This window comes from Ochotona princeps, chromosome 5, assembly GCF_030435755.1.
Source record: "Ochotona princeps isolate mOchPri1 chromosome 5, mOchPri1.hap1, whole genome shotgun sequence".
NCBI lineage: Eukaryota > Metazoa > Chordata > Mammalia > Lagomorpha > Ochotonidae > Ochotona > Ochotona princeps.
In genome coordinates this window covers 105,342,898-105,369,592 of record NC_080836.1, presented here as the reverse complement: position 1 = coordinate 105,369,592, position 26,695 = coordinate 105,342,898, and the positions used below count along the sequence as shown (strand labels likewise).

The following is a 26,695-nucleotide window of genomic DNA, read 5'->3' as shown; positions in this document are numbered from 1 at the left end:
CCCCCACGAGATGCCGCGGCCAAAGCTCTCAGAGGCCGATGGCACCAGCCGAGGCCAGGCCCTACCGTCTGTGTCCTGCACCCCTAACTAGCCCCAGGAGTGGTGATCCTGCGCTCGACTCGGCCCCAGATGGGCTCCACACACGTGGTCTGGAGAGGCCAGAAGAGACCCCAAACAGAAGGTATCACAGCAAAGATGCTCCTGCCCTTAAAATCCTCGGAAACCTCAAGAGGCAACACGCCATCTCAGAAGATTTAATGAACAGGTTCTGCTGGTGCTTGTCCATGTACAGCTGAAATAACTACGCATCCTTCCTCAGTCACGTAGCTGTGACGCCAGGAACGGGTCAAGTTGTGCAAACAACGCACATCATTCTAGAGCCCCCCCAGTGGCAGGTGTGTCCCGAAGTCTCCGTCAGGAGCGGAAAGGACACGGTCTTGCCTGGCTGCGAGTCTGCGGAGGGAGAGAAGGCCAGCGCTCAAGGCTGTGTGTCTGAACTCAAATATAGAGATTAAAAAATGCTAAAGAGAAAGCAAGAAAGGAGAGCACACAGCTGCTGTCCCCGACAGACCTCCCATCTGCCACCCACGATTTGCATGTCACCTTCTCCGGGCTCATTTGTACTTCATTAACTGCCATTGACTTAACAAGATTTATGCAAATGACACCACAGGAGCTCCCCAACTCCCACTGCAATCAAGCGATTATGTATGTACAACTCTCCGCAGCAATGAAAAATTAATACAGGACAAGCCCACTCGCCGCCGAGCCGGGCCACTGGCTTTTATTTTCCTCGCTTTGCTTTTGCACTTGGATTTGAATGGGCCTCGTCTTGTTAGCAAGGAGAGTCGGTTCTCTCACCAATCCCCTCCAAGACCACCGAAAGCACCAGAAAGGTGAGGGGAAGCCAGGGCTGCCAGAGTGGAGCTGTTTCCTGTCCCAAGAAGGGTTTAACTGGGAGAGCCGGGGGGGGGGGTGTGGGGAAGGGCTTACGTCACAGACACCCGTGACGCCCGGCTGAAATCCCCCTCCGGGAAACCCAGGAGAGTCAGGAACACAGGCTGGCCCTGCCCCGGTCCTGGACACGGCTTAGAGGATTCCCAGGAGGTCTGCAGTGTCCGACCCAGAGGTGGGTTGGGAGACTCTGGTCGTTATCAAACCACAAGGGCTGCCAAATGCCCTCCTCCTCCTCCTCCAGGCGCGGGGCCCCTGCACCAGGCATGGGGTCTGCAATCACTGGTCTTACGCAGGGGCCCAGTTAGACCCAGAGTGTAAGCCATGGGGGGAGTGGAGAGAGGAACAGTCCCTCCACCTGGGAGCCGACAGCAGGGAGAAGCTGGGAGGCACATAGGGTGAGAAGTTGCCCCTCTAAGAGCCTGAGCCATCCCCGTCCACCCACATCACTCCAAACCCCTTGTAGCGCCTCCCTGAGCTTGCCCAAGGCATGTCACCAACTGGCAGGGGGATGGGTGCTGGCGCTGGGGATGGGAACTCAGGCTAAGCCAGCCGTCTGGGGCAGAGTGTAGAACATTCAAGCGTCCCTGGGCTTGACGTCGAAGATGGCATCCGCCACCGCAGCAAGGCCGCGGATGAAACAGGACACTGGCAGAAAAGCACTCGTTGAGCTGTTCCCGTGTTGAACAAACCATTCTGGTGAGTAAATAGAACATGCTGCGACCCCTCACTATCTTCTCACATCCCACGGGAGATAATCTGGAACCATCCATGGCCCATTAGAAACACAGGCGTATGGAGGCCCAGGAGTGACGGAGGCGAAGGCTCCAGGCCAGTGTCCATCTTCAGGACGCACCCCAAGGCTGCAGCACGAGCGCCCCAGACAAGGCTGAGCCTCGAGCCCCATCCTGCACAAGCTGGAGGGCTCCCAGTGGAAACACCACGGCTCAGGGTTAACGCAGCCAAGCCCTGAAACCCCACTCACAGGCAAGGACGCCAGGGCCACGAGAGCAGGCCAAGGGGCGGAGGGGTGGGAGGAGGAGCCAGACGGGGGCTGCTCTGTGTGCACAGAGGAACACAGCGAGAGGAACCCCTTTGATCATGGGTGACAGAGACGTAGGACCAGAATTTAGATTTCAACATGATTCAGAACATTTCCGATGCAAGATGGCCTGGATCACACTCATTCGACACTTGGCAGTCAACTTCAGCCTGCGCACACTGAGCTGCAGGGCCGCCCACCCCATGCCCTGGAGCAAGCCACAAACCGAGCGAAGGCTCCAGGCGGGGGGCTCCTGGGTCTGTGAGCACGGGTCTGTGAGCACCGCCTAGGGCTGGGCAGGCCTGTCCATCAGCACCAGGTGCCCAGACACTAGGCTTTCCGTGGGAGAATCAATAAAATCCTGCCTCAATGATTTCTCCGCATCCAGGTTCTGTCACACCTGTGACATGAGCGCTGTGCTTAAGTGCGGAGGGCTATGCTGTGAAAGAGGCCCACTTGTGGGCCGGCCGCCCCTGGCCTAGCTGTCTAGGGTAAACAAAGTGCCGCCCGGCCGCACAGCGGAGGTTGTTCCGTTGTCTTGACAGGCAACTTCACAAAGTAGCTGGAAATGGAATTCAAAGACAAGTGTATTTGGTTGCAGAACGCAGGTGTACAAAGTGTCTTAGAAAAGCTAATGAAAAAAAAAAACACATATTGTTAAAAAAAAAGATGCATGGGCTTTCTTTTGGAACCAAAATAGTTATCTTTTTAACTCTATTTTCACATAAAACTTTGAAGATCTCTCATACGGGCAGAGGACAGACTCTCAAGAGTACTTCATGCCAATGGACCCACTGCCCCCTCGTGTCTGAGCAGGTGCCTAAAGCACAGGTCTTGGGCCTCTCCTCTACTGCCAAAGGCACCATTGCCCACAGAGCTGTGGCCAGGGACCAGTGAGAGGGAGGTAGGATGTTCTCAGCCACTCCGGGGCCTCGCAGAAAACCCTCAGTGTCCTCTTCCCGTCCAGCCAGACCTCCATGGCCTCACGCAACCTATTCCCTTCTGGCAGCATCTTCGGACTGCAATCACTGGGCTGTCCAGCAGGCTGCACTTCCACAGGAGTCAGGCAGGCCAACCGGCAGCGCAGACAAGATGGAATGCAGGAAGAGCCCGTGCCTTCCGAGGGGCACCCAGGGCCAGTCTGGGCTCCTGAAACAGCTGTGGAGGCGCCCCACAGGAGAGCGGCGTGACGAGCGAGATGAGTCAGGGCACAGACTGGGGGGGCTTGGTGCTGACCCTGCCCCCATACCTGTCAAAGGCACCTCCAATCCAGCCCATCCCCACATCGAAGGGTGATGCCTTTAGAAGCCAGCCCCGGGAGCGGGGCAGCTTTTTCCCTCTGTTTGGGAAGGATAAACAGCCACAGACGTCACGCATGAACCATGGTGGTTTTTTTTTTTTTTTGTTCAGGACACAAAATAATATAGGATCTGGTTTCTGGCTAATGAAAACCTATTCCAGTCTTGCCACGCAGGCCAAAACAAATGCTTGAATTCCAGTCCTGTTGTGTAATGAGGAAGTTTAATTAAGGTCCCCCCCCACATTACAGCTGTAAATGTTCCTTTCTATAATAAGGTCTAAATGAAACTGAACCTAATCAAAGTTACAATTCCTTCATTAGCAAATTACAAACAAGCGCGCGCAGCTGACACACCGGCCATGATTATGGCGACTAATTGCCTCCTTGTCGCAGAGCGGCCCGGAACAGTGTTCAGATGTCCGTCTGCGAGAGCAAATTAGGGCCACGTCGGGCCAGTCCTGTGATCACAAGGGGCTCTTGTACGGCGATCTGATTTAGCCCTGTCGCCTGGCGGCCAGCAGCCCAATCAAAGACGCGCCGCAGAGGCGGCCTTTGAAGCCGGCCCGGCCTGCGAGCGCACTCCATATGCAGGCCGGGCAGACTGCACTTCATTAGATGTGTTGTTGCATTTCCCTCTTCTTATTCTAATGATCCCATTTTAATACACACAGGAACCTCTCCTAATTGATGTCAAGTGAGAGACTCCTACATTCATCAACAGGGCACATCAAACAAACCCCGGCGGCCGGGCTGGCAGCGGCGCTGGCCGACCCGAGGTGCGGCTCCGGCGCGGGGATGGGAGGAGGGACACGGCGTACCTGTTTAATTGGGATGGCTCGCCCGCTCCCGATGCTGTCCGCCCGGCTCTCCAGCCCTTTCTTCTCTTTGTCTGGGTCGCTCCCTTTCCGAGACTGCAAAAGCAAAGGGAAAGTTCGCATTTGGGTGACGGGGGTGGGGTGGGGGCCCCTGCCTTACACACACAGATGCTGTGCATACTGTCTGATCACACACACACACACACACACACACACACACACACCACCCCACCCCACCCTCCAGGCAGATCAGGAGAGTTCTCCAATGACTCATCATTTTAAGGAGAATTTTTATCACTTGCCCGATTTCTATACCGTAAAATATTTTTAAATTATTATTTTTTTAAAGTTCAAAACCCAATTAACAGAAAGCCATTCCAAGGTCACAGTGGATGCCGTCAAGCAGGGCCCTCTGGCTGGCTGTTTAGGAAATCTACTACCCATCTACATATTCTTCATTAATGTCTCAATGATTTTAAAACTCCTATCAGCTAGTAAGCTGTGTCATTCCACGCCCGATTATTGCCACGGGGCAGCGAACGCCTGCTTTACTGCTTACCAAACAGCCCATTCAAAGTTAACCCAGTGGGTGATGCCACCACGCACACACACAGTGATGAAGGCAGAACCATTGCAAACGGCCCTGATGAACGGCGGGGTACGGGGTCAGGAGCAGCTCTGCCTGCTACCTCCCTCAGCCGATTATCCTGGCCGCCCTGTGACGCGACGCCAACAACCCGCATAGGTGGCGGGCAGGTGGCAGCAGGCAGCGTGGCACTGCCTCGGCCAGGGCGGCCAGCAACGGGGGCCAAGGGGCTCTGGTGTCACAAGTCTCCATTTCTGATAGCATGAGGAAGTGTGAGCACAATGACTTTCTGACAGATTTATTTGATTATAAGAGAAAAGATCGGAGACTCGTCCTCCTTAATAACTGTGCTGACAAGTGACAACTTCAGTCCATTACTTTTCAATGGGAACATTACTCACGCAATATTGAAAATGGAGAAACATTTTCATGTGCTTTTCATATCTGAGATGATATATGAAACGGAGCAACATGGTGGTGTCCACCGCTGTGGCGGCAAGCGAACGGGAAGCCAGCTTTCAAAGGACGTTAGCTGGAGCCACTGCGTGCGTGTGGTTAAGTACAGAAAGCGGCAGTTCAAGGGATCGAACAGAAAGGAGGCGGTGGCATGCGGGGTCCACGATGCAGCCGCGACAGGACAGCAACTGGGGGCGCCGCACGTCCAGGGCTTCAAGTGGGCACGGTGCCCACTAGCAACGAGCCATGTCTGCGCCCTCAGGAGGTGAGGTTTGCCTTACTCAGGGCCTTCTTTCCTTCTTAGGGTAGAAAGAAAGCTGAAGATAGGAAGTGAAGCCAGCAAGCAACAAACCAACAGGTGCAGCAGAAAACAAACCACAAGGCTCCCCCTCCGGGGGCGGTGCGGAGGAAGCAGAAGGCACACATCCAGGAGGTGAGGATTCCTGCACCAGGAACACTGAGCTAGAGCCACCCAGGGAGAACCTCCCGTTCTTCCCACACTCCAACGCGTGGGAAGCCGGCACTCGAGGTTTCCAGTTGTCAAATACACGTCAAAGCTCAGTGTGACAGTATTTTAAAAACAGCCTCAACTGGCAAAGCCATGAACAGCAGTTTGGGGATTTTATGAATACTAACATTACAAATTTGGAAATCCATCTTCATTATTCTCTATTAACCAGAATAATTAACAAAACAAACATTAAAAAAAATCCCATCTTCCTCCAGGCAGCACATCTGTCCCCACAGTCACTCTGCTCCAGGAGCAGGGCCCCAGCTTCCGGGCGAGCGAGAGGGGACGGCCCATGGCATGGCGGCCAAGCCCTCGGAGCAGGGACCACGCGGCACACGGGAGTGCGTGCAGAGGGCAGACTGTCATGCACAAACGGAGCCACAGAATTCCCGGCAGCTCTGACACTCCAGCCCGGGGGCAGCCAGCTGCAAGTGGGAGCAGAGCAAGCTGCCATGGTGGCACAGGACTTGCTGTGGGCCCCCTTCACCCTATTCCAATCTCCACAACAGGCTCCAAGCGTAAACCTGCAACATAGCAACTCAACCACCACAAACACACTGGGCCTAAAGACGCTGCAACACATACTGCAACACATACAACTTCCAGGACCGTCTCTTCCTTTCCCCACCACCCCGGGGAGAACGGCCCCCTGGGGCTGGCGCACCCTCTCCAGCTGCTGAAATGGCTCTGAGAAACCATCAGATCCGAGCAGCCCTCGGGAGCTGCTGCACATGTGGCAGCATCCAGGCGGCTACCTGCTGTTTGGCGATAGGAATGGGAGTGGCCCACACTCTCTTGTAAAGTCTGGAGACTGAAAGCCAGCCCTGGGACCGTGTAGCATCCATGAGGGAAAGCAAGGTTAAGACAGCCCAATACCTGTTCCCCTAGAGAAAGGTCTAACACCTGCGTTGAAAGTGGTCACAGAGACACGTCTGTCAAGCAGCCACCTGCTGACAGGACTGACAGCATCTCTGCCAAGTGCACCAAGTAGCAAGCGGCTTCTCTTCCCACCAGCACGCACGAGGCTGTGGAGAGCAGCACAGCAAGGCACCCAGAGACCTGCTCCCCACAACGGCAACCCCACTGCCAGCTGTGACGAGCTGGGCAGTGCCACCCCCACAGGCACCAGGCACTGGTCATGCCTGGCTGTCTGGTCATGGTGACATCTGACCTCTCATGTGGACAACGCCATCACTGCCAATAGGCAAGGCAATGCCACGTGCTGTTCTGGCCTTGGATCAGCGAAGCCGAATCCGTATGGCAGAGATAACAGTACTGTGTTGTGTGGCAAGAGCAAATACCTGGGGGCATAAGATATGGGCCTCGGGTGCCCTGCGGGCCTGCTTTATCAGAAGTGTCACACCTGCACGGGCTGCGTCAGCTGTGGGCTCCGCAGGGTGGGCTAGCCTCCCTGTGGCGGGGCACGCCTTCTCCCTAACCAAGACTGTTCCCATGGGGGCTCAGCTGTCCTCCTAGACAAATACACACCTTGACAGCATCAGCTGGGGATAACCAGGGATGAGGTGGCTGGGACATGTCACAGGTTTCAGAACAGGAACAAATGATAACAATACCAATTTAATTTCTTGATGGTGACCACTTCAAAAACTTGCCTTCAGCTCATTCCTTGGGTGACACTGACCTCTAGTGGAGTTACCATTCCCAAGTTTCTCTCCACCGAATGGGACACCCCCAGTGTCCCCCTCACCTCACGGACACCCTGCTCAACGGCAGGGACTGCCTAGTTCTGCAGCCACCACAAAGCTTCTCTCTCACGTCCCCAAATGCCTGTCCCCCCAATGACCGCTGGACTCAGCTGCCCAAAATGGGCCCCTCTCTAATGATGTCCAGACATTAACACACACACACACACACACACACACACACACACACACACACACACACAGGCTGTTAGCACCAACTAGGACACGGTCAGCGGCAATTCTCCAGTACCACAAACATGAGGCTTCCAATTCCTTTGTTCACGTTCACCTCACTGGAAAGGAAGAGGCAGAGGGAGGGGGAAGAGCTCCCAACCGCTGCCTCACAGAACCCAGGATGGTGCAGGACTGCAGCTAGGAGCCTGGAACTGTGTGAGTCACCCACATGGACGCAGGGAGCCACGCCCCTGGGCCAGCACTCCTGCCTCCCAGAGCTGGAACAAACAGGAGCAGCTGCAACTCACCCTGGGCACTCACACAGGGCCGTGGTTTCCCACAGCAGTGACCCCAGTCACAAGAAAGGCTCCTACACCTGCCCCAGGCAACTACAGACCCCTGGCAGATTCCTGGATGCCAGGACACGTGAGAGAAGGCAAATGTATGAACAGAGACACATAATATGTGAGCAATGTGTGTGTGTTTGCACACGTGTACCTGAGCAGGCTGTGCACAAAGTCACATCTGACCATGAGCAGTGTGTGCACCTAGGCAGGTGTGTGTGTGACCATGAGCAGTGTGTGTGCACCCGGGCAGGTGTGTGTGTGTATGAGCAGTGTGTGTGCACCCGGGCAGGTGTGTGTGAGTATGAGCAGTGTGTGTGCACCCGGGCAGGTGTGTGTGTGTATGAGCAGTGTGTGTGCACCCGGGCAGGTGTGTGTGTGTATGAGCAGTGTGTGTGCACCCGGGCAGGTGTGTGTGTGAGTATGAGCAGTGTGTGTGCACCCGGGCAGGTGTGTGTGTGAGTATGAGCAGTGTGTGTGCACCCGGGCAGGTGTGTGTGTGAGTATGAGCAGTGTGTGTGCACCCGGGCAGGTGTGTGTGTGAGTATGAGCAGTGTGTGTGCACCCGGGCAGGTGTGTGTGTGAGTATGAGCAGTGTGTGTGCACCCGGGCAGGTGTGTGTGTGAGTATGAGCAGTGTGTGTGCACCCGGGCAGGTGTGTGTGTGAGTATGAGCAGTGTGTGTGCACCCGGGCAGGTGTGTGTGTGAGTATGAGCAGTGTGTGTGCACCCGGGCAGGTGTGTGTGTGAGTATGAGCAGTGTGTGTGCACCCGGGCAGGTGTGTGTGTGAGTATGAGCAGTGTGTGTGCACCCGGGCAGGTGTGTGTGTGAGTATGAGCAGTGTGTGTGCACCCGGGCAGGTGTGTGTGTGAGTATGAGCAGTGTGTGTGCACCCGGGCAGGTGTGTGTGTGAGTATGAGCAGTGTGTGTGCACCTGGGCAGGTGTGAGACGAGTAGTGTGTTGCATGGAAGGTGTGCACACACACACGCCTGTGGGGCTGGACCCAGAAGGAAGCGGCCCATCTCAGCTGTCTTTTCCGCTGTCCTCTTCCCTCTACTCCATCCTTTCCTGACTCTGGTGAAGTGCCCCTCCCAGACTCACGGCCAGGCCAGGCTCCTGGGGATGGTGGTGGCATGTCCACAGCCATGAGCTCACGGCAAGCGGCAGGTCCCCAGCCAGGCACTCCGTCCCTGAGATCCCACCCGCCTGGCACAGAGCGCTGCTCTGTGGGTGCTGGGACTGTCAGATACCAGCTCGGGCAGAGTGCAGAGCCGCCCATCCGAGGGCGGGAGAAAAGATACTGTCAGCTCCTTCCTTCAGAACCTAAACCCAGGCCGGCAGGTGGCAGCTGTGGTCCCTCCCACCCTGCGGCCCCCTGAGCTGGCAGAGCTCAACGAGGCAAAGGCAGCACAGAGCCACTGCGGGAGTGTCACCCCACCCCAGCCCTAGGACACGGGTGAGATGGGGAGCCAGGCGGGTGACCGCTGCGCCTGCCGCATGTGCAGTGACCTGCACACCTCCCTCCCCGTCACAGGCCCCGAGCCACTTGTCCTTCCTGCTCTCAGAAATCACAGTGCTTACGCCGGCAGCAGTGAGCAGGGCCTGCATCAGTGCCACTGGTCCTGGTTCAGGGGTGCAGCCACTTGCCCGAGGCCAGGGGCAGCCCGGAATCTGTCTCACTGGACCTGCAGTGCTGTGGCTGGGGGCAACCAGCCGAGGGAAGGGGAGAACCCCTGGCCCCCACGGGCTCTGCTCGGGCAGAGGGTCATGACCGTCCCATGAGAGATGGCCACCCAGAGGGCAGGAAAGATGCTCACTGGGCACATCAGATACCTGCATCAGTGAGGGCAGTGGGCCAGATACCAAACATACAAAGTACCCAAGTCCCTCACCTCTAAGTCACCAGGAATCAACCCCAAAGGGAAGTCAACTAGCTGAAGGTGGGGCCCCGCCGACAGAGGGGGGCTGGGTCAGTCCCTGTGCTGGGGCTGATGGGGGTGCTGCCGGCCAGTCATCATCACTCCCTAGAGCCCTGCCCACCCTCAGCAGCAGAAGCTGGGGCGCAGGGACTGTGCTGGCTTCCAAGGCTCCTCAGGACCCCCTCACTGCACACGGGACTCTGGGAACGCGACGTGTTTTGTCACGGGCCAGGAATGGTCTTCACACGCACTCGGCACCCGCCTGTGCCACTCAACACCCGAACCTCCGCTCCTCATCGCCTTCCCAGCTGTCCAGGCTGCAGTGCCCCCTCAGAACCGCGTCTGCTCTGGGACGCCACGGCTGAGCCGTGTGGCGGCCGGGCTCCGGGCAGGGGACACCCTGGGCTCCTGGGTGGGACACTCACGGTGAAGAGGTTGGAGCGGCGCTTGGACTGCTTGCGGACAGGCGTGGGCGTGTTGGCGGTCGGGGGTACGTCGATCCGCAGCTCCTTCTGGCTGGTGCTTGGAGTCGACGGCACGGAGGAGGAGTAGTCGCTCAAGCTCCCGCCTCCGTTGCTTGTCTGCAATGAGTAAAAACCAGGGATGTATGAAGGTCACACTCGGGGAATCTGAGGCACCAAGCCCACGCGCAGGGGCCTCACACGGCAGAGAGAACTGGAAGACAGGCTAACGCGGTGTCTCCTTCCAGAGTATTCCGATCACAGCAGAAAAGCGAGCCTGAGTAACAGCTGGTTCCAGTTATCTGGCCTTCCCATTGGGTAGCAGGGGCCCAGGCGTCACTCATCTCTCTAGATGAGAGCTGGAAACGGGATCCCAACGGACGCCCCAAAAACCACGGTGCTCGTGTGTACTCTGTCCAGAGGCATGGGAATGGATGAGGGCAACAGGGCAGACGCCCCTTGCTGCACCCCGACAGCCCGCACAGCGCTTCAGCGACATCCCAAGCTGAACGAAGGTGTGACACCACGGCTTCAGGCAGCACCTGGAGCAGCACTCCTGCCCAGCAGCCAAGGCCGGGCAAGAGCAGGTCAGCAGCCGCCTTCACGGGCTCTGAACTCAGTTCCTCAGCATGACAAAGATCTCATTTGCTTCTGGGTAACAGCGAAAACACTGCCAGGGAAAGATGGCAGTTTCTGTGGGCGCCCAAGGGAGATCACCGAATTTAGGCCTGGAGTGGAATTAGCCTTTAGCCTACACATGGACTAGACCAGGCTCTTAGCTTTGGGCCTAAACTGAGAGCAGAGGGGCTGACGGGCACCTTGCCCGGCCCCAGAGCAGTCAGGCCTCCTAAGCCACACGGCATGAGGGCAGGGACGGCACAGAATGTGGCCTGTCGAAACCACAGGGCCACAGAAGTTTCCAGAGGGAATGTCAAAGCAATCACAAAACAGCTATTTACAAAGTTGAAAAGAAACATTTAAAGAAAACCAAGCAGTGCACTGTGGCCTGGGAAGACTACGAGGACACTCCCAGACCTTGGGGGCAGTGGACCCAAGATGCAGGAGACCTTGGTACCAAACATTCCACAGTTTGGTCCTAAAAGGAGTTTCTCATGAACTTTCTGAAGGCTCCATGTGCACGTTTTCCACGGTTTTTTTTTTTCAGCAACAGTTTTGCGTTTCAACTACACCTGCCAGCAAGCCGTGGAAGTGCCCGGTGCCGGCGTTTCCTCCCGCGCCCTGGCACCCTGCCTTTGCGTGCGCCCTGACGTACCTGGCTTATGTGCACGGCCGACACCTGTGCCGAACACACAGAGGAGTGGCTGGGGGAGTTGGGCAGGGACTTGCAGGGTCCTATAGACAGCTGCTGCTTCTTCCTCGTGGCTACGATCTTCTGTGCAACTGGGGGACACAGAACAGAGGAAAGCAACGTGAAGCCACTCTGCAAGCGCAGTCAACGTGGCGGGGACACTGGCGAGCCCCAAAGCTCTGGGAGTCCTTCCTCCTCAGGTGGGGACAGGGCTGCCCGACTTCGCATCACTGCCCCTGCCCTCCACGGCCACGCACACAAGCCAATGGCATAAGAGCCAGGTGAGGGCAGCGAGAACCGCCCCCCACCCATTTTCCCCTGCTGTTGCCGGCAACGCACAGGTGCCACCACAGCCCCCACAGCTCCCCTGGCCACAGACAATGTTGGAATGGAAGGCACATTTGGTGAACCAGGAGATGAGAGAGGAGCCGGTCCTGGTCTCACACAACCCTCCCCAGACCACTGCAGAGGACTGGGATTTGAACCAAGCGCACACACTTAGCTCATGAAGTTCAGTCACTCACTCAGAGGAATGGTTTTTCCCCCAGCTGCTCCGAGCACGAACAGTCCTAAGTCAGAGCAATTTAACAAAACCCTTCTGAAAGCCAATAACCTTTTTTGCACAACTTAAAGAATTGTCCGTTAACTCCACCAGCCTCGTTACAGGATGTGATCACAGCGACGTGCAATTGTAGCCAAGACCTTCTCTTTTTCGAATGTTTAAGGACATTATGAAACACATTAGAAGTTTATCTTAATCAATACAGATTCGAATTCAACCAGCCATAACTTCTCCTGGCAAATAGGTTCACTGATAAAACATACTGGATTTAATTGGAAAGCAAATTAACAATGAAAAATCTCCTCCTACACCAACAGGTGTTCCAGGGCAGGAGGGGGCCTGGGGCAGGAGGGGGCCCGGGGCAGGAGGGGGCGCAGGGAAGGGCAGGAGGGGGCCCTGGGCAGGGCAGGAGGAGGAGGCCCAGGGGCCCAGAGTAAGAAGAGGTCCGGGCAGGAGGGGGCGCAGGGCAGGAGGGGGCCTGGGGCTCTCATTTGAAAGGACATGTGCTTAGGGTGGGCCTGGCTGTGGGGATCTTCAAGTATACTCAGACCCTAACTCTGCCCACAGCAGGAGGTCAGTTTCCAGACTCCAGGGCCATAAGGCGCACCTCCTGCTTCCTGGGGCACAGGCTTGTGACGCATGAGCAGCCTGTACTGGGATTCTGGCTAATTTCTTCCCCAAACATAATGTTAATAAGGAGCTGCTCTGTCCACAGCTCATGGTTCTGATGGACGATCCCACAAAGATGAGGGATTGAAGGTGCGGCGTGTGACAAATGGCTCCCTGGGATGTGGGGTGGGCTCGTCAGCCGCATCCCACCCCAACAGGCCTCCTCACCCGAGAGCGGCGCGATCCATTAATTCATCTTCCCTTAGTGTATTAACATCTTCATCACCTAATCACGTTGAAATTAGAGGAACATGGCAGCACCCAGTCATATCAAAGCCAGAGGCCTCTCAAAAACCAACGTGGGGCGAGGGACTCAAACCCCCAAACCTAAGGTCAAACCCTATCAGCTGCGACACGTGAGCAGCCAGGGGGGAACTGGCCTGAAGCCCCAACTGCCACTCGAGCGGCCAGGTTAGCAGCAAGGTCTTGATGACCACTATGCCACATGGCAGCCTCACCCGGGCACCAGGCGTGACCATCCAGTGGGATGCCCACACGGGCAAGGATCTTTAAACTCTCTTGGCAAACGCACAGGTGTCAGAATTCAACGGGACCACAAGGGTGCTGCAAGCGCTGGCACACGCTCCTTGGACATGCTGAGAGGCCTCCAAAGATGAGGCCAGAGCGGGACAAGAGCTTCTCTCTGTGGCCCTGCGCAGGCGTGGGAGTGACCCACCCTCCCCGCGCCGGGCAGGGCGCAAAGCAAGCCATGGCTTGGATGTGCCACTGTTCTGTGCACCTGGTCAGCGTTCTATCACTCTCATGACACAGCAAACTCGGGCCGCCGTGGTGGTGCTGGGGTAAGGCTGTCGTCTCCAGACAGCTCCCTGCTAACGGCCTGGGAAAGGCAACAGAGGATGGCCCAAGCAACTGGCCTTCTGCCCTCCTCATGGGGCTCCAGAAGAAGCTCCAGGTGCCTGGCTACAGGCAGGCTCAGCCCCGGCCACTGCGGTCACTTGGGCAGTGAACCAGCACATGTAAGGTATCTTCCTGTCTCTCTCACTCACACTTTGCTCTCCAAATAATCAAGAATTTTTTTTTTAACACAAAAATACACTCACTGCTAGCAGTAATTGGGAACATCTGTCTTTTCAAATTTTATTTGTTTTTTCTGTCCAGTGTTTCCCTAAACTACCCGTTACAATTGACGAGTACTCTGTCCCCTAAACACACTGACTACTTCAGAACTATGGGAACCCTGGACACCCAGGGGAACCTTACGTGGTGGGGAAGAAAAGCTAAGGATAAGTAGGGGTCTCGGGCGCAAGGGAAGGGGGCGAGAGGCTGCCGTGGGTAGGGGCCCAGTGTCCCGGTGCCTTGGCCGCTCCTCCAGGCCCTGCGCCCCAACAGCCGCCAGTGGGGGTCACTGCTGCTTGCTTTACGGCCTAGGAGGGATGGTATCGGGATGCCTCACTGAAAGGCACCCCCTGCACGACCCAAACCAGCACTCCTACACAGGACGTTGGCATCACGGGATGTTTTCACCTGCCGCACCACAATGCCAGCCCCAAGCGTGCCTTTTACTCCCACTTACCCCAAAACTTTTCAAGTACCCTCACAGATCAGTGAGCTCCCAGGCTCCTACACAGGCAGCTACACCCTGTCAAGTGGAGACACGGCGAGCTGAGGACAGAATGGCAGGTTCAAAGGGGGAGGGCTGGGCTGGGAGAGGCAGCCTCACTTTCAAAGTACTCTTCACTCTCGTACGGAATTCCACGTCTCCATGACCAAGACGTTATGAAAATCAGCAAGCACACCCAAACCGAGCGCTACGCCTACTTTCGCCAACAGTTTACGTCTACTACGAGGGAGAGACACATCCCCTGGTCAAATACACGACCGAAGAGAGACCTCGGCACCCTCACAGGGACGCCACCCAAGGCCAGCAGAAAGACCAGCTCCCGGACCACACGTCACGGAATCGCACCAGCACTAAGCAGGGCCGGCAAACAGTCACACGAGGAGGCGTGGAGGCCAGGCCAGGGTTTGGACATGGCGAGCCTGGCCCCGTGACGCGTCATGCCAGCATCGGGTGGCATCCCCACTGGACAGTGACTGTGGGCTGGGCCTGGGGACCGGCACTTCCGCACTTCACTTGGTGCTCTCTGGGAAGACCAGTCCCCTGGCCACACCTGTCCGCTAGTCCACCCTGGCGCAGTAACGGCGGTCACTGGCAGTGTCCTGACGCAGAGCTGGGCACTGCTGCTTGTGCCCTCCCCAGTCCCCGCCTCTGCTGACTCCTTAGACTGCCACGCCCTTTCCCTGCCCTTGGTTCCCCACACCACAATAAACAGCTCCACCTTCCACGCCACCTGGATCCCAGATCCATGCCTCCCCATCCACCCACCGCCTCTGCAGAGCACCAACACAGCACTGCCAGGCCTGCCCCAGCTGATCCCGAGCGCCCTGGAGCCCCAGACACGCAATCGTGTGACAACTCCTAGACGGTAGCACCAGGTCGCCCTCAAAGACAAGCTCTGCCCATGGGCAGGGGGCGACTCTCCGGACTCCTGCTACCGCTGTGCGTCAGCACCACTGTGGGCCGCGCCCCCTCCCCACAGACTAGACCTGGAAGGAGCTCTGTATGCCCCAAGCTTGATGGGAGATGGCTGGGTGGCACCGGGGCGGCGGAGAAGAGGGGGCAGCAAGCTCAGGATGGTGCTGCGCAGTGCCCAGGTCTGACCGACACGGAAGAGCCACAGCTGCTGATACCCCGTGGTGGCCTGGTGTACACTGAGTTAGGGCTGGGGGAGACGAGCTGTCGGCCGCTGGGAAAAGCAGCATCGGGTTGCGGGGGGGAGAAAGTTCCACGGAGACAACACTGGGACCTACCGTGTGATGAAGATCCGGAACAGTACCTGCAACGTGTGGAATGGACATGCTTGTAAACATCACCCGGCCCACCAAGACAATGCCAGCTCCACTCCCCGGCACTGGTATTCAAGCGCAGCTTACGAGGTCGCTCTGCCTGCACCCCGGGAGCTGTCACCCAAAGGCGCCATCTAGCACACTTGGCGCTGGAAAACTCTCCCAGGAGAACCATGGTGCTGGAGGAGTGGGCAGGGCTCACCTGGAGAAAGCCCATAAATAACAGGAACCTTCGAGCGCTGTAAATTACAGTAGACTGGTCATTAAGCTGGCTTATTAATTAAGGAGAAATTAATTACCAAATTATCTGTGATCTTTCTGAATGTGGGACTCAGGAGTGTAAAGGAATCCAAAGTGGGGTTTTGCCCGCCATGCTCGCCTCCAAGCCAGCAAATGTTTTAAAGGAGGTGAGCCTGGTAGTCTCGGCGAGCCCAGTCTAGGCTCCTAGACGGGCTGCATGCCAGGCACCCTGTGAGTACAGAGGAACCAGGCCGCAGAACTAAGTACAAGGATGGAACGGGTCAGGCATGCCTGCAGTGCCAGCACCCCTCACGGGCTCTGACTCAAGTCCCAGCTGCTCCACCTCCGGTCAGCTCCTGCCAGTGCACCTGTAACACAGCAGGAAGCAGCCCAGGTGCTGGGGTCCCTGTACCCCACTGGGACACCTGGGGGATGCTCCTGGTGTCTACGAGATCACAGCCACTGGGAGTGAGCCAGGGGAAGGAAGACCGACTTCTCTCTCCGAGACTCGCCTTTCAGATGTAGATGTGGATGGAGGAGACATGTGCACAGCTGCCCGACTACAGCAGGCTGCTTCATGACAACCAGCAAACCCTGGGACACACAGCACACAGCCAGACACCTAACCACTTGAGGACACTCTGCCACATCAACATGGCCAGCTCACACCCCGAGACAGTGGGCCGTCTCCCAAGCTCAGAACTCCCTGGGAAACTCCAAATGCCATGATCTACTCGGGGACTGCCCATGCTCAAAGGCACAGCCCAGCTGCAGCTGCGGCAACTCATGACGGACGAGCACCCAGCGACGGGGCAAAGGGGTGGTGGTTACAGGGCGGAAGCAGGTATCTTGAGATACGTTTTTAAGTACCTGGTTTGCACAGCTCCTGATCAAACATAAAAAATGTGGGTGTTCTCCTTTAAGGCTGCAGGGGGCTGTCCAGCTGCCCAGTACAGGTGGGAGGACCATGCTCAGGGTGATGCTGGGCCATGCACAGCGGGGCTGCAGGGGGCTGTCCAGCTGCCCAGTACAGGTGGGAGGACCATGCACAGGGTGATGCTGGGCCATGCACAGCGGGGCTGCAGGGGGCTGTGATGCAGTGTCATGTTCCCAGGCCTCGGAGGGGCTCCAACAGGTTCTGTTTTGACACCCCCACGTGTAGCACTGCTGATTAACATCGGGGCAGGCTGCAGAGCCCCAGCATGGTGACATTGATTGATCCTCACAGACAGCTGACCCCAGGGCACTGTGGCCCCCCCCCCCCCCAGGGAAAGCGGCAGGGTCCAATTCGGAGCAGGCGTTCACCCTGACCCAATGCCCGAGTCAGCTCCTCTCCCGTCTTGTGTCTCATATCTTGCCCCCCCACACCCATCTCCCAGGCGCCACTTCACGTCCTCACCACGCCCACATTACAACACGCCTGGGAACCATCTGCATCACTTCCCAATGAGAAAGGTTAGGCGTCCAGCACATCAACAGGTCCCAAAACATCCTGGGATGTGTGGATGGAAATGCTCTTCCACCTGCCCACTGTATGGCTCCCCGGCAGCAAAGATCTAATGAGGCCTGGGGCCAAGAATCAACTCCCATGGTCGCTCTGCTCCAAGCAAGTGTTGAGGAGCAAGGGTCTGTGGGAGGCATTCCTTCAACTGCTTCCCTCATGGGCACTACAGGATTGGCTGGGCCAGGGCGAAGCCAGGAGTCAGGAGCTTCATCTGGGTCTCCCATGTGGGTACAGGGTCCCAAGGACCTGGGCCACATGCAGGAAGCTGGATGGGAAGTGGAGCAGCTGGGACATGAGCTGGCACGCACATGGAATGCCAGTTTTTGTAGGCAGTAGCTTGTTGTGTCACAGCAGGAATCTTTTTTTTTTTTTTTTTTTTTTTTTAATAACCCACTAAGACAGGCTGGCTCAGAGGACAAACCTCCTTTAACTTCTTCTATGGAAGCATTCAAGTTTCTTCTGAAGTAATGAAGTCCGAATTCTTCATCTGAGATTCAGTTCTTGTCTGTATTCTTTTTATCTCGATGTATTAAAACAAATTTATCTTCATTTATGTCGCAATTACCTATTAGGGTTGTTAATTTGCTGGAAATGAAGCTATTGTTTAATTGCTCCTATTAATCGGGGATTTAAATGCCGACTGTAATAAACAGTTACCTTCAGGACGCAGCAAAGTCAAGGGGCTGACAGTCATGGAAGAATTCTAGAACGAGGGGAAGTTGCCACCATGTCCAGAGAAACGCATTTCCCTTCCAGAAGAAAAAGTGGAAGAGCCCAAAATGTTTCTTTTTTTGTTGTTGTTGTTAAGATTTTATTGTTATTGGAAAGCCGGATATACAGAGAGGAGGAGAGACAGAGAGGAAGATCTTCCATCAGATGTTTCACTCCCCAAGTGAGCCGCAACGGGCAGGTACGCGCCAATCCGATGCCGGGACCAGGAACCTCTTCTGGGTCTCCCACATGGGTGCAGTATCCCAAAGCTTTGGGCCGTCCTCGACTGCTTTCTCAGGCCACAAGCAGGGAGCTGGATGGGAAGTGGAGCTGCCGGGATTAGAGCCGGTGCCCATATGGGATCCCGGGGCTTTCAAGGCGAGGACTTTAGCCGCTAGGCCATGCTGCCTGGCTCCCCAAAATGTTTCTTCAAACCGACTCTCCTCCTATACATTTCCCTTTGTGTTTCCGATGTAAAGCTACTACCTGCGGCAAGGGGACACCAATCATGCTGCCCGAGTGCATGCCCCGCCTGGGCACCCCTTCGCAGCACGGCGGGTCACCACAGGCCAGGAAGTCTGGCTGCCAGATATCAGAGACTATGATGCCGACTGCCTGCTTGGGATTCAGGCTCCAAGGGCTCCAGGCCCTCATGTGTACACCCAGAGGCCTGCACACACGTGCCCCTATAAGCGACAAGCCTGCCCTCCCAAGGCAGCACCGCCCTCCAGCTGTCTGCCATCGGTCTGAATGTGGGCCTTCCGTGTGTGGGGTCAGTCCCACTTCATTCCAAACTTCTGCCCCAGTTTCTGGGGCAAGAGGGACATGGCCTGCAGCCTCTGCCAGTGTGCATTCTCTGGCAGAAAGGAACCCCACACCTGCCGGTGCGCTGCCCAGACAGCCTGACAGGAACAGTCCCCTGACGGAGCCTTCCACAACCCTCCCGGTTCTCCTCGGCTCCAGCCTCATGCCCATCTTCCATCTTCAAGTCCAACCACCACCCTCGCCCAAGGCCCTCGTCTGGGCACGCTTGTGGCCATGCTCTCCAACTTGTTCTTCATCTCAGAACGCACCTGTTCACCCTCCTGGTCCCAGAGGCTCTTGGCCAACAACCCGAAGGGAACAGAACGACCTGCCATCCTCCCCACGTCCAGTGCGTGCAGCTGGCTGCCTTCTCCTGAACGTACCCAGAGAGACTGCACAGCCTGCTTCCTCGTCCATACGCTCTGACAGGACATCAGGGAGCTCTGCTCTGCACCAGGCAACTTGCTAGGCAGGGGGAGCGCCTGGGAGACCTCACTCAGCTCCGTCACACGGAACAGCTACCTTCCACGCAGAAGGCAAGGGTCCCTCGCACCCTCGCTGCTGGCACACTGTGGGAAACAAACATTCTACCTAACATGCCATAACTTCCTTCATTTCATTTTCTAATGTAAAGATTTGTTGATTTATTTGAATGAGTAAAGAGAAAGGATGAGGGGGAGGAGAGAGAGAGAACCTTCCATCTGCTGGTTCACTCCCTCAATGGCTCTAACAGCCAGGTCTACGCCAGGCGGAAGCCAGGAGGAGCTAAGTACTCCATCTTGATCTCCACATGGCAGACAGCGGCCAAAGGACTTGGGCCATCCTCTCCTGCCTTCCCAGGCGTACCAGCAAGGAGCTGGATCATGAGTGCAGTGCCTGGAACTGGAACTCAGACTCTAAATGTGTTGCTGGCACTGCAAGCAGCAGTTTAACCACTGGGTCTCAACACCAGTCGCTTTCATTCGCCTGAAAGACAGAGTGAGCGAGGGAGGGAGAGAGAGAACGAGGGAGGGAGATTTTCCATCTGTTGATTCACTCTGCAAATGGCTGAAATGGCCAGAGGGGCCAGGCTTGAAACCAGGAACAAGGCACTCCATTCTGGCCCCCACGTGACTGGTCACCCTCTACTTCATCAGCAGGAATCCGCATCAGAAGCGGAGACCTTGGGACTCAAATTAGCACTGTGATACGGGACGCTGGAGGAGCGGCAAGTGGTGGCTGAACTCTCCACTCCACATGGCCTGTCCTCTGTGACTGCGCTGAGGTTCCAGAAGCAACAGTGTCCAGTGTCCAGCCCCTCCGCACACATGCCTTCGAGTCCCACGCCTTCTGCAGGGTACCAGCTGCTTCCCTTCAGACATGCTCCAGCCTGGAGGGCTAGACAGAGCTACAAAGGAAGACACGAGTCCAAGCCATTTAAGTAGATGTAAAGGAGAATTTATAAAAGTAAAATATTGAAACTCATGAATATGAGTTACAATAGAAAAGTCAGCCTTAAATGTAGGAAGGTATGCAAAGAAGCCTAACTTACTCCTTTTTTTTTCCGAGAGAGAGAGAGAGAGACAGACAGACAGAGAGAGCGCGTGTGCACACTTCACGAAGTAGGGCAATTTGTTTAATACTCACCCTGTAACACAGGTGAGCACAGAGCCAACCCCGGCAAGCGGAGTGGGATTCCTGGGCCCCGCGAACACTGCAATTAAGCCCAGGCCAACTCCGTCCAGGGGACCGCGGGAAGACTAGCTCCTCTCTCTCTCCTTCTCAAATTGGATGCAAATCAGTGCCTTCTGAGACGAGGCAAGTGAATATCCCGATAAATTGGCAATATAATTTAGGTGGCAGGCGAGGATCCGAAAGATAAATGGCTTAAACAAAGAGGGGAAAAATGAACCTGTCACTTCTCCTCAATGCTCGCAGGGCCTGGCAGACGGAGCTGATGGCTGCGGAGCAGGCAGGCGGCTGACACCCGAGCACGGTGCTCTCGCCGCCCGGCACAGCCGTCATTCTGTGGGCTTGGGATTTGTATTTTCCATCCCGTTTGGCAAAAAGGCTAAATTACAGGTTAACGTGGCTGATCGGTGGAAGGACCTGAGATCGACGGCTATAAATGCAGTGCCGTCCCAACACCGCCACAGGCACAGAGACAACGCGGCTGCAGCGAGGGCCGTGATGCCGTCCCAACACCGTCACGGGCAGAGACAACGCGAGCGGCTGCAGCGAGGGCCAGAGACACGAGCCAACCCTGTGTGCGCACGCCCGCGACACGCTGCCCGAGCAGTCATGCCCCATCATTCGAGCCAAAGAAACGACATAAAATGTTTACGAAAAATAGATGAGGAGAGTGAGGATTGATCAGAGAATGTCCCAAGTGGGAACGTGCGGGGCACAAAGCGCAGATTCTGAAATTGGAACCTTCGAGGCAGACAGAGTTCAGGGCTGGGCGCACGCCCGCACACACAGCACTGAGCCACTGCCTATTTTCAGATTTATGATCTATGGGGGGAAGGCATTCCCCGAAGCGTCCCCTTCTCCCCACCTGTCCCAAGCACATCCTCCGGCAGGTTCCCTTCACTTGTCAAGAAAAACAGGCTTCGCGAGATCACGGAGGGAGCCATTTCCTGGTTACCCTGAACACAACCTCCACGAAGAAGACACTGTCTACCTAAGGTGGGGGACCAGGGCCTCGGCTGGGAAACAAGAAAACAAGGCCTCTGATGAGGAGCCAGCAGTGGTGGCCCCCCAACATGAGGCCACCTCGGGAGGCAGGGACAGTGATGCTCAGGTGGAACTATGCAACGGGTCGTGACGCAATTAGGGAGAAGGATGAGAGGACAAAACAGACTCCTACTAGCCCCCCGCAGGGCTCTGTGTGACGCCCCCGCTGCCCGCCCCCGGGTCAGAAAGCCTGGCTCCCCTCCTCGGAGGGGGGTGTTGGCTTCTCTGACGTCAAGGCAGCATCAGCCACTTACGGGATGCCACACAGCACACCGGACCCCAGGAAGCCACGATGCACCACTCCGTGTAAGCATCACAGAGCTCGCCACCTGTCCTCCGCGAAGACTGTGGGTACCGAGGGGTTAACTACCGGGTGGAGGGGAACTGTTTTTGTCTCCTCTTAAGAAGAAATTGCATTTTATCAATCACGCATCGTAATTACTTGCAGCAGCTCAGGTAATTAAAAGGGTCATCTCTGACGAAAACTTCCCGTCTGTGAGGGATTTGTTCAAATGTTTTAATCAGAGCTCAGCAGAGAACACAGACTGATCCTGGATCGGGACTAGCGGCGACAAAGCAATGGGTGTCGCAGTGCCCCCTACAGCTGCCCCTGCTGGGCGTAACGAAAGGCTTGCTGGGAATCCCGGACGCCTCTGGGCATGGCCAGGTCTCCTTCCCTGCAGTGATGTCAGCACCAGAGGACCCCGGATGAGCCAGACAAATGCCCCTCTACAGTCATCCCCACAGAAGCCGCCATGGGACATTCTGAACACCTGTCTGTTTGGACTTTGCCCGGCTGCAACTGCTACCGCCTTGCCTGGGCCCTGGATGCCTCACGTCCCCTCCACGTGCCGCAATGCTGCTCACATGCGGTCCAGTGGCCTCTGTCTCCGCCCCCTGACTGCCACACCATGACCTCAGCTCAGCCATCCTATCCGTCCCGAGGAATGTCGTGGAATCAGGGAATGGGAAAGCCCACCCAGCCCAGTGCTCCACCCCGTAACGCCTCAAGAGTTTTGTCCCCTGCACCAGCCTGGCCGGCTGTAGAGCCCCCTGCACCCCACTCCCCTGAGGGAACCGATCAGTGAGCAGGCTTCTTCCCACACAGCGGGGTGTTGTGCAGGACTCAAAGCAGCTTCAGGCCCCAAGTGGCCTGTCACTTCCCCTGCAGGGAGCTCTGGGCTGCGCACTGATCTCCCAGCACAGTCAGCGACAGCCTGGTTCCTCTGGTCCTCCAATGACCAGGGAGGGAGTTCACATCCATGGAACCCTAGTCCGTATCTAAACGCATTTGGCCTGTGGTAGGCAAGTGCTGGCTGCAGAAAACAGGCTGGAGTGATCAGAGGCCATGAACCAGAAACCCTTTCTTCTTCACCCAGGTGCTGCTCTAAGCTGCCCCGACTGGGATCGGTGCTGGGATATGGGTTCACACCCTGGCCGTTCAGCTTCTGGTTCGGGGAAAAGCAGCGGCAGATGGCTCAAGTGTCTGGGCGCTGCACCCATGTGGGAGACCCTGCTGCAGCTCCTGGCCTCTGGCTGAGACCTGGCCGTTGGGGCAAGCTGGGGTGTAAACCTGTGGTGGAAGAGTTGTCTCATATATACAGATTTACTATACACACACACATATATAACAGCCATGCAATATCACACTCAGCAACAATATTCAGTATTAAAAAAAAAATACATCAATCAGAAAGCAATCCACAGAATTGAACTAGCTCCTCAACGGCAACACACACACAGACACACACACACACACACACACAGACACACGCGCGCACACACACACACACAGACACACACACAGACACACACACACACACACACGCACGCGCGCACACACACACAGACATACACACACAGACACACGCGCGCACACACACACACAGACACAGACACACACACACAGACACACAGACACACACACACACAAGCTGCAAGATTTCATTCACATATTAATATTTAAAGATTTAAAAACAAAAACAACAAATCCCATAACTACTGTTTGAACAGAAAAGACAGCTCCTCCCCTCCCCCGGGCCGTGTCTATTTCACTGGTGCAGGTTTCACAGCCATGCCTGAAGACATGTTTTCCGCATCTATTTATCTGAAAACCATAGAGAAAGTCACAAGCATGTCTTAGCTACTGGTGCACCTTCCAACAGCTGAGACAGCATGAGGGCCAGGCCAGAGCCAGCAGGTGGAAACTCACGGCAAGCTTCCCGCCGATGGGCAGGGGCCCGGGGACTCGGCATCGGAAGGTGCAAGGATGGGAAGCTGGAGTCGGGAGTGGGCTGGGCTTGAACCCACGCACCCTGATGTGGGATGCAGCTTTCCCACTGAGCCACACAGCCACCTGCCCACTCCCTTAGCAACATTCTGAGAGCAAAGGGGACTCGCGTACACTGAGGGCTGAAAACTGAGCCCGCAGTCCTGTCCCCTGAAAACCATTCTGGGGAGTAAAGGGGACATGATGGAGGAGGGAGGATCGGCAGACTGCAGCAGCGCAGCAGCCTTACCAAGGGCAGGACCGGTCGCAGACACGCAGCCCCTGCAAGCTCTGGGGAGTGCCTTCTGAGGGGGCAGAGAGAAGACCAATGCGGCTGCACCGAGTTCTATCAGCTAACCACCCAAATCATCAGGACCTAGTTCAAGATCAAGTCACTTCTGCTGCCTCTAGATAAGACTGGCACACTACAGCAAGCCTCAGCTGGCGGACTCCCACACGGCCAGAGGGCATCACGGCACGGAGTCTACAAGACCGCCATTTACCTCCTTGATTAATAAATACAGGTCCAGCGCAATAGCCTAGAGGCTAAATCCTCACTTTGCATGTGCCATGATCGCATATGGGCACTGATTCATGTCCCGGCAGCTCCACTTCCCATCCAGCTCCCTGCTTGTGGCCTGGGAAAGCAGTCAAGGATGGCCCAAAGCCCCGGGCCTCTGCACCCGCGTGGGAGACCTGGAAGAGGCTCCTGATTTTGGATCAGCTCAGCTCCAGCCACTTATGGAGTGAATCAGATAATGGAAGATATTTCTCTGTCTTCTTTTTTCTGTATATCTGCCTTTCCAACAAAAATAAATAAATCATAAAGAAAAGTTGATAAACACACTGCTTTTGTTTTTTAAAACACATTTCTGCTGGGTGAGGGGTGAGAGCCACACCCAGCTTATCTACAAGGTGCACCTGCTCCAAGGATGCCAATGCCCCACAGCAGCCCCGTCCTCCTTCAGAGCTGTCCAAAGCCTGCCTGCAGGAACAACGGGAGACGCGGGCACACACAGGCCGAGGCCCCACGGCGCCGCACAGGTGGGCTGCAGGCCGCCGGCACAGTGAAGACAGTGGAGAACACAGCGCCTCACGCCTCCTGGGAACAGGAGAAAGTGACCTTGTGGGCGTTCAGCGCCCACAGGGAGGCCGCGGTGACTGGGCAGGGCTGGGGGCAGGGCCGGGGGCTTCCAACGGGCACTATGTCACCGTCACCAAGACGAGAAACCTGTGACAGCAGGGCGGCGCCAACAATGGGACAGAATACACGCTACCGTGGCTCTGCGCCCACTGCACCGCAGCTGGAAGGCGACACTGCCGTGCCCTGCAGAGGGCAGTGCCCGGCCAGCCGCACCTGCGCCCTCAAGGGGCCAGGCCCCTCCAAGAGCATCGAGCTACCCCTGCAGTCCAGCGCCAGGCCGGTCTCCAGGGCACCGAAGTGGACAACAGAGCAGCAGGCAGAAGGGAGTCACGGCTGTGGGTCCCCGTGCAGAGAGAAAGCCAGGCTACACGGCTGCATCCGGGTCTTCCCTCTGCACAGAAGGACCCACGGCTTCAGCTGACGGCGCCCACAGCCCAACAGGACAAACTGGAGGCAGCAGTGTGGGTTGGCCACAGAGGTAGTTCTGAAAAGAACTTCCCTCGATCACAGGTGGCCCCCTTCCCAGAGTCCACTGCACGGGAGCAGGTGGCAATGGACACAGGCAGGCCCCTCAGAAGCCAGGGGGCCATGGAATTAAAAGTTCACGGTGGCGCCCACACACATACACAGAGTCTTCAAAAAGTCCGTGGAAAACACGTTTTTTAAAAATAAGGATTTCAAGATTTGGGGCACCAAAATACACTTATTTTTTAAGAAATATCTTTATCTATTTATTTGAAAGGAAATGTGACAGAGAGTGCGAGAGAGGAAGAGAGGCAGGAAGGCAGGTTGCTCTGCTGGTTCATTTCCAAACGGTCACGCCAGCAGGGCTGGTGCCCACCCCGGCGCCAAGCCATTCTCTGCCACTTTCCCAGGAGCATGAGTGGGAAGCTGGATGCGAAGCGGAGCAGCTGGGGCCTGGATCGGCACGCAGTGTGACGCTGGGGTCCCGGGCAGCGGCACAAGCCACTGGGTCACAGCGAGGACCCTAAATTGATCTTCAAGTCCACGTCCCGTGGACCGTGGGCAGGCCCTCCTACATGGCAGCAATGCCGTGGGGTCCCAGGAGACTGCGGGAGCACAGAGGAGGGGCCGGTGTCCATGAATGGCACACGAGCCAACACCAGCCCCTCGCCATCAATCTCGCCAAACACAGAAGGCTCCTCGGCACTTTAATCATTCGCTAACGGTTACAATAAGATTGTATTAAAAATTTAAACGGCCCTACTTAAGCCATTCACCTCCCCACGTCCATTGCCAGCGAATGAATGCAGTGGATATGAATGTCGCACCCCTGGCTAGATTTATTACACTAAAGAGTCTCTCTCCTGATGGGGCTCTGATGACTGAGGCCTAATGGCTTCAGTTTTATTACTTTTTAAGCGCTTAATGGGAAAATTTAGACATTTTCATAAGACTCAGCTTCAACAAGAATGGTGAAAACCCACAGGTCGAGGTGCGCAGCAGGAGCCACAGGATACGGGCGGACGGCTGGACCGAGGCCACGTGGGGGTCCCGGCTCGCCCCCGCCGCACGGCTTCCTGTTTCCTTTCTTGATGTCTTAAATAACAGTCCGGAGAGTATTTACTGGAGAGTAGCCAGAGAGTGTTTGAATATCACAGGTGTGAAATTTT

General features: G+C 56.2%; 1 protein-coding gene across 8 annotated transcripts in view; it reads right to left on the bottom strand.

The window, feature by feature from the left end:
- The window catches only part of AGAP1 (ArfGAP with GTPase domain, ankyrin repeat and PH domain 1), a 425,687-nt gene that overhangs the window by 209,304 nt on the left and 189,688 nt on the right, over nucleotides 1-26,695 (bottom strand). For all 8 annotated transcript variants that reach the window (XM_058665165.1, XM_058665166.1, XM_058665167.1 and 5 more), the window contains 3 exons: nucleotides 11,540-11,667; nucleotides 10,231-10,386; nucleotides 4,115-4,207 (listed from right to left, as the gene is read on the bottom strand). In XM_058665165.1, the coding sequence (XP_058521148.1) occupies nucleotides 4,115-4,207; nucleotides 10,231-10,386; nucleotides 11,540-11,667 (377 nt within the window). The remainder of the gene's footprint in view (nucleotides 1-4,114; nucleotides 4,208-10,230; nucleotides 10,387-11,539; nucleotides 11,668-26,695) is intronic.